Source organism: Candoia aspera, chromosome 3, assembly GCF_035149785.1.
Source record: "Candoia aspera isolate rCanAsp1 chromosome 3, rCanAsp1.hap2, whole genome shotgun sequence".
NCBI classification, from domain to species: Eukaryota; Metazoa; Chordata; class Lepidosauria; order Squamata; family Boidae; genus Candoia; species Candoia aspera.
In genome coordinates, this window is record NC_086155.1 from 26482099 (window position 1) to 26489901 (window position 7803).

The window sequence follows — 7803 nt, forward strand, 5'->3', positions numbered from 1 at the left end:
GTGCCATATAATAAAATAATGTATGCTTTCTCACTTGAGGTCAGCGTGGTTATACTCATATGAAAAATCGTGGTGAAAATATCTATTATGTTTTGGTTTTAACAGGAAATACGCCTAATTTTACTTCCTTTGGTATGGTGGGAAGAGCAGGGAAGGGAAGAAAGAAGAACGCTATTCTTTTTTGGTTACAGGTTTGTTTGTTTTTTTAAAAAATACTCTCAGGATGGGCTATTCAGCTGTCTACTCTATGCCCATCCGAGATTGCGGCCATGGATTTCCCCCATTAGAAAGGTGTGTTAAAATTAAAATTCATCTGGGAAAGGTAGTGTCCTTCCCTACAGTTGCTCAGTTACTTTTTGTTTCAAATCTCCGTGCAACCTAAAGTAGGATTGTTGACAACGAAAAGACCAATTAAATTAATATGTTTAAACGGAACCTCCTAATGACAGGGATACCCATTTGTTAATATCCGCTTTGGTTTTGCATGAGAAACGCCTTGACAAATGTAAGAATCTGCCAAAATAAATTTTCCTTAGGTTCTGTGAGTTGTGGGGTGTGCATGTGTGGGGACACTGAGCTGTCATTTCACAGTGGGAATTAAAATTTGGATGCAGTTTGACTGTTCCTTTGATTCATATGCCTGCTGGCTATTTCTAAATATGGAGGGCAGGACAAAAAACGTCTGTGCTTTTCTTCCTCGACCTATTTGCGCAACGGTATGTGATAATTCCTTCTTCAAAGCAAAGCTAGAGATTGCTTTTGCTAAACTGCAGTTACATCTCTTTTCCCTTTCCCTACTTCCTAATTAAATGGATGCCGAGAAAGCTATTCTTTTTCTGGGAAAATCAGCTTTATTGGTTGCAAATTTCAGCCCAGTGTAACCGCGGCTATATGAATCTTTATGTAACTCGACATATTACCTTGGAATCTTTTTGAGCCCCAAGAACCTGTTTCTGAATAATGCCAACTATTCTGAGTCATACTGCCTTAAAAAATTAGCCAAGATGACATGGATTGCAATGATATAATGTTTCTGATTCTTTTCAGTCTATAACAAAAATATATATGCTGCAGGTTTTACTGAAAGTTTATTTAATAAAGTGAAACATTTTATTAGTTTATATGGCATTTCTCTACCACCCTACTTCAACTGCTTCAAGGACGTTTATTAATTTATATGTAGAATAATCATTTGAGTTCACAGGACTAGCACACAACTATTTATCACTAGAATAACGAAAAAACAACAGGGCAGAGTGGGGAAAATCGAAAACTCCAATATTCAGTCCATCTTCCACTCCTGCACAATTGCAAATTTATTCATATTAACGTCTGTCTACAGTTTCTTGTGATTATATATAGTTCGGGAGAAATGTGGTAAGCACGGTTTCTCTTCTCCTTTGTCTCCCTTTTGTTCAAAATGCACAATCCAAACCTTTATTCTGCAACTGAATCCGGTTTAGATAATACGCGTCTCAGTATTTCTAGAAAATGCATCGTCAAAACGCAGGGCACTAACCTATTTTAGGAAGCTTTAATTGCCGTATTAATAAAAGAGGGAGGGATTGGGAGGAGGGGAAAGCGACCAATCAAACGAGCCACGAATTGGCTGAAAGTGGGGAAGGTGCTTTCAATTTCTATTTCGCAACACCTGCCTCCCCCTTGTGATCTCCGCCCACGCAGCCGCAACACCCTATTTCTTGCTGCAGTATTTTGTCGAGCCAGGTGCTGTCTAACATCTTGGCTAAAATTAAACGGTCACTTTTCCATCTAAAAATACGATGGTATTAAACCACAGATAGTAAGGAAAGCTGATTAATGCCGTACATAAATTCGAAAGACAATGAGAGAGATTCACTGCGCAGTTGGTGTGGCATCGCACGAACATGCTCGGCCTATAAACAGAGAATTCGAGGCAAAACTGCCATACACGAGGATTTCCCGTTATAGCCTTAAAACCGAACAAATCTGATGCAGTCTCTCTCTGCTAGTAGCCAAAAATCAGAGGTCTGCAAGCAACTTTCAAGGTTAATATATGTTATTAAACCTTTTAATAAAATGTATTAATCTGAAAAGGTGCTTCCGGGCTCCTTCCGATTTGGGGCTACATTTAGGAGTACATTTAAAAATCGCCATTTTTCTAGGCCTGCCTCGCTGGCATCATCCCCCGTACTTCTCCCTTCACACTGGGGAAGGCAGTAATATTTAGGTCCCCCAAAGAGGCACAATTCTTAGGAGAACTGAATCGAATGAACCCAGAGGGCAGAGGGCGAGAAAAGGTACATTTCCGAGCATATTCGAGGAGATAATTGGTTGCGGGGTTGCGGATAGCCTAGGGGACCCCTCCCCACAAATTTCGGTATAAAAGCTCGGCTTGGCTGCGTTCTGCAAACCGCACCCGGGAAGGAAGAAATACGTGAAGATGCCAGCTGGACCCCCCTCCCTTTCCTCTGCAGTTTATCTGAGGCGTGGGTGTTGCTGTTGGGGTGGGGGGAGGAGAGAAGTAGCTTTTGGTGGGGACCTCCCCCAGAAATGCAGCAAACCTTTCCTCAGGCTCCCTTCCCCCCACCCCCACCCCGATCCCGCTTCCCCTCCTCCCTCCTTCTGCTAGTTGGACGCGTGGGGACAGAGACGTGCCTCGCGCAGCAGAAGGCTTGCGTGGCAATCTGGTGACCACCGCTCGTCCCCCGCTCGCTTCCCCCTCCCCTCCAGGTTCCTCTGCACTGCATTGGCACCGCTGAGGCTGGAGCGACAACCCGCCCGCCACTCGGCTACTTAGCAAACAGAAGAAGCCGGAGAGGAGGAGGAAGGACGTTGGGGAAGGAGAACTGGCGGCCGGGGGCGAGGTGGGCAGTCGAGCCGCTTCCACCCGCACACCTGTCGCGCCCGCTGAGGAGCCTATGCCCCAGGCAGAAGGCGAGAGCTGCCCCTGCAGGTGCCGAGGTCATGGTCCAAGGGACCCTGCGGAGGCGAAGGTCCAGTTCCAGGCGAGAGTGGAGATAGCGCCCTTCTAAGGCTCGCCCTCAGCCCCTGGGAGCGGCGGCGGCGGCGGCAGCGGCGGCGGCGGCGGCGGGACTGGAGTGCCAAGCGGGTCTGGCACCACAGTAACTTCGCCGGCTTCGGCTCCTTTCCACCCCTCTGCCCGCTGCCAGCCTTTGGAGCGTTTGGTCCGTGCCGACCCCCGCACTCACGCACGAGCGAAGCAGCCTGGGCTAGCATCATGGCGACGCTAATTCGCAGCAAGATCTCCAACGTGGCCACCTCGGTTTCCAACAAGTCCCAGGCGAAGGTCAGCGGCATCTTTGCCCGCATGGGCTTCCAGGCGGCGACTGACGAAGAAGCGGTGGGGTTTGTTCACTGCGATGACCTGGACTACGAGCACCGGCAGGGACTGCAGATGGACATCCTGAAATCCGAGGGCAGCGAGGAAGGAGGAGAGCCGCCCTTGGAAGGAGATATCCACTACCAGAGGGACGGCACGGGGCCCCTGCCCCCCTCCGCTTCCAAGGACGAAGGCGTGTGCTCCGAGCTGTCCACTCAAGGGAAGCCCAGGATCACCGCCTGGGAAGCCGGCTGGAATGTCACCAACGCCATCCAGGTAACCTTCAGAGCTCCATTTCCCCTTTCCGTTGGGTGAAATCCTGAGTTACTTGGGACTTTCCTTGGCCTTGGTTTCCAGTGGAGCCAGGGGGTCCAGACCGTTTGAGGGGCTGCAGCAGTCATTCACCCAGGGCAGGGTTCGTGATGTTCCACCACCCCGGATCATTGCATCTTAGAAGCAGAAGGTGTCCGCAGAGGGACATCTTATCCAACCCACTGCCCAACGGTGTAAATGGCTGTCTACCCATTTTCAAGTAACTGCACATTCAAGAAATACTTCGGTAAAACCATTTTTAATTCACATTAAAAACACGAATCAACACGTTCCTGGTGTTGTTGCACTTGCTCCCTCCCCCGCGTCTTTGTCTCCTCCCCCAAATTCAGCCCAGCTTTATCTCTGTTGTGGCAATTTTAATCTGTGTTAATGATGATGGGATGGCAATTTAAAAATTGCAATTGTACTGTGCATTCTAAATTTGCATTATCTAACCCTTCCAGTTTTATCTGTACTTATTCCTGAATTCGTTTTTATATGCTCAAGGCAGCATATATGGGGCAAATGGGACAGCCATTCTCCCTTAGATGTTTTGTATTATTTTTGTTTCTGATAGAGGCATTTGGAAAATTTGGAAAGAGTGAAACAACCCCTCCCCCACCGCCTTTTTTTTCTATTGTAGATAGAGAACTTGAGGCTTTAATCTGCAAAACCTGATTGTATAACTGCAGTTTATCTTAAAATTTGTTGGTATTGTTATCTGCAACAGGAATAGGATGCAACATAACAAAGTTATATCCAGAAAAAATTTGGTCCTTTTCACTTTCAATTCAACATTGTTCAGATCTGAGAGAAAGAAAATAATATTGATCAGGAGATGAATTTTTAGGAAGATGAATAGCATTTCTATATTTGAAATAATTTTCATTCAGTAGGGAAGATCTGAAAGCAAATTTCCCCAAGATTTCTGTTGCTTTTTTCTCCTCCAAATAATTGTCCACTAATTAATATCTAACTTAAGCAAACAAAACCTCCAATGTTACTTTCACTAATTAGTATTTTTGGTGGTATTTCTAGCAATCTTAAATTATAAACTTCTAACTTCGTGCAAAAATAACCTCTGTATAGCTGCAAAGGGTATAGTTTGAAATTCTGTCCCTTTTTACCTGGAAGCAAGCTCAGGGACACCTACTTCTTAGTAGGTACATATAGGATAGTTTTACAAGACAATTTAGTCTGTGTATTCAGTTCACGTTCTTTGACTGAATTGGTTTGATGTGATAAAAATGGCTTCTATCCCAGCAAACATCAATGACATTTACAGGTTGACTTGTAGCAATCTGATGATCACACTTCAGCTTTGTATCTGAACCTGAATCAGAGGCATTACAAATTAAAACCCAAATAAGTCATAGTGATTTTAGTAAGTGAGTTTGCAATCTTGGGTCATTGATATCTATTCAAAGACATGTTACTCAAGAAAGTATGGCTGGTTCCTATACTATTTTCTTTTAGGAAGCTTTGGAGATTCCTGTTCTCCCAGGCATTTGTAGGATAATCCAGAACCAAACTATCTTTGTTATATTGCTTTTTTAAAAAGTGTTTTAATTTTTGCATTTAGAGTGTTAAGAAGTATTGGTTTTACTATAGTGGTTTTATTTATTTATTATTTTTAAATTGCTCTGGATTCCTTCAGAAAAGTGATATAGGAAAAATGTTCGTAGTTTTAAAATAAGGTATGTATTCATTTTGAGTTTTCAGGTGTTTTTTTTTAAAGAAAACCAAACCAATTCTTTAAATGATAGTTTAATTATCTTGTTTCCTAGCTGCCTAAGAATTTATGGATATAATATTTTTAAGAACCTTTCTATTCAGGAAAATGAAGTCTATCCTTTCCCATGTTTCTAAAAGTTTTAATTTTTATATGGAATTAAAAAAAGCAAGTTCTTACACTTTCCATGTGTGTATTTTCTGGGAGAGGAAATGATCCCTTGCAAATAAATCTGAGCAATATCCATTTTCTGTCTTTCTAGGGGATGTTTGTTCTTGGCCTGCCCTATGCTATCCTTCATGGTGGATACCTAGGACTCTTTTTAATCATTTTTGCAGCAGTAGTTTGCTGCTACACTGGGAAAATCCTCATTGCCTGTCTCTATGAAGAGAATGAAGATGGAGAGATAGTTAGGGTGAGAGACTCCTACGTGGATATTGCAAATGCTTGCTGCACTCCCCGGTTTCCCACGCTTGGGGGCAGGATTGTAAACGTGGCACAGATCATAGAGCTGGTCATGACCTGCATCCTCTATGTGGTGGTCAGTGGTAACTTGATGTACAACAGCTTCCCAAACTTGCCAGTCTCCCAGAAATCATGGTCCATCATTGCGACAGCTGTGCTCCTGCCTTGTGCTTTCTTGAAGAACCTCAAAGCTGTTTCCAAATTCAGTTTACTCTGCACCTTGGCCCATTTTGTGATAAACATTTTAGTGATTGCCTACTGCCTCTCCAGAGCCCGGGATTGGGCATGGGATAAAGTCAAGTTTTACATTGATGTGAAGAAGTTCCCCATCTCAATTGGCATCATTGTCTTCAGCTACACCTCTCAGATCTTTCTGCCTTCCTTGGAAGGGAACATGCAGAATCCTAAGGAGTTCCACTGCATGATGAACTGGACTCACATAGCTGCTTGCATCCTGAAGGGTCTCTTTGCCTTGGTAGCCTACCTGACTTGGGCTGATGATACAAAAGAAGTAATTACAGACAACTTGCCATCCACCATTAGGGCTGTTGTTAACATTTTCTTGGTAGCCAAGGCTTTGCTCTCCTATCCTTTGCCTTTCTTTGCAGCTGTGGAGGTCCTAGAGAGATCCCTCTTCCAAGACGGAAACAGGGCCTTCTTCCCTAATTGCTATGGGGGTGATGGGAGGCTCAAATCTTGGGGACTCACCCTCAGGTGTGCTCTTGTGGTGTTCACCTTGCTGATGGCCATTTATGTCCCACATTTTGCCCTCCTGATGGGCCTTACAGGAAGCCTCACAGGGGCTGGCCTCTGTTTCCTCCTTCCCAGCCTTTTCCACCTGAAGCTATTGTGGAGGAAACTCTTGTGGCACCATGTCTTCTTTGATGTGGCCATTTTTGTTATAGGTGGTATATGCAGTGTGTCAGGTTTCATTCACTCTTTAGAAGGCCTCATTGAGGCTTTTAGAATCAATTCAGAAGACTAAAAGATGGGATAAGTTGGTTGCATTAGAGGGAGGAGAACAAAGAATCACACATTTACATAGCCAAAAGATTATGCATCCCCATAAAGGAGAAATGTTGTATTTTAGTGAAGTACATCCAACAAACATAAGCAAGTTTCCAGATCAGATGCTTACCCAACAGACTTTTTAAATAAATGAAGAAACCCTATATATTTTGTATTATTTAGATATTATCAGAGAGAAAATATTTGGAATATTTCCCTGTCTTCTTCACTTCATAATCTACACATGTTTAACCTTTATAAAGAGAGTAAAATCCTCTATTTGGAAATAGGGAGTGATTTCATGGTAATATTTTTGCAGGTTTTATGCAACTCAGTATTGTTTAAAAATAATGTAATAGTCCATCCAGTTGCTTGGGATCATTATGCTGGATCACTGGAGTACACGTACAGCTTGATGCTAAATTATTTGAGGAACAAATTGAAATGGCTCTGATGACCAGCCACGAGCCTAGCGAACTGTATGTTTACAACTGTATATTAAAACAATCTGTAAGAACTGCTTAACACTTCCATGCAGTACCAGCATGTCCCATTTCGAGTAAAGATATGCAACTGACTTGTAGCTGAGATCAGAGACTTAATGTCAGTTATGGATTGAATTATTTTTATTTCTATTCTAAAAAAAAAAGGAATAAAATTATTGGATTTGACAGCTATTATGGATATGAAACAAATCATATACAAGAAAACATTTCTGTGCCACTACCAGGTTTGTGGAGCTGTTTCAAATGTACGTGTGGTGTAACTGTGGTAAATACAATGACAAATGTATATCAGAAAATTTATCTTTAACATAGAATGTGATTCATCAATATATCAAACAATAAAGAGAAACCATAAGAATTATGGCTGGTATGGTTTGTTCTAGGAATGCCTTTATAGAATGTTCAAAGCATTTCATCTCCTACAGATATTTACTGTAGGTGGAACTAAGCTCCATTGA

The 7803-nt window shown here is 42.9% G+C and overlaps 1 protein-coding gene across 1 annotated transcript; it reads left to right on the top strand.

Annotated features, from left to right (window-relative positions):
• Positions 1-3115: 3115 nt before the first annotated feature.
• SLC32A1 (solute carrier family 32 member 1) lies at positions 3116-7367 on the top strand. Its single transcript, XM_063300057.1, has 2 exons — positions 3116-3598; positions 5629-7367. The coding sequence occupies exons 1-2, from the start codon at positions 3221-3223 to the stop codon at positions 6814-6816; spliced, it is 1566 nt and encodes a 521-aa protein (XP_063156127.1). The 5' UTR covers positions 3116-3220; the 3' UTR covers positions 6817-7367.
• Positions 7368-7803: the final 436 nt, after the last annotated feature.

Bases quoted from the DNA above. Each gene is read 5' to 3' on its own strand.
- SLC32A1 (XM_063300057.1), top strand. From the start codon at position 3,221: ATGGCGACGCTAATTCGCAGCAAGATCTCCAACGTGGCCACCTCGGTT. The intron at 3,599-5,628 runs GTAACCTTCAGA...CTGTCTTTCTAG, and splicing joins ATGTCACCAACGCCATCCAG to GGGATGTTTGTTCTTGGCCT.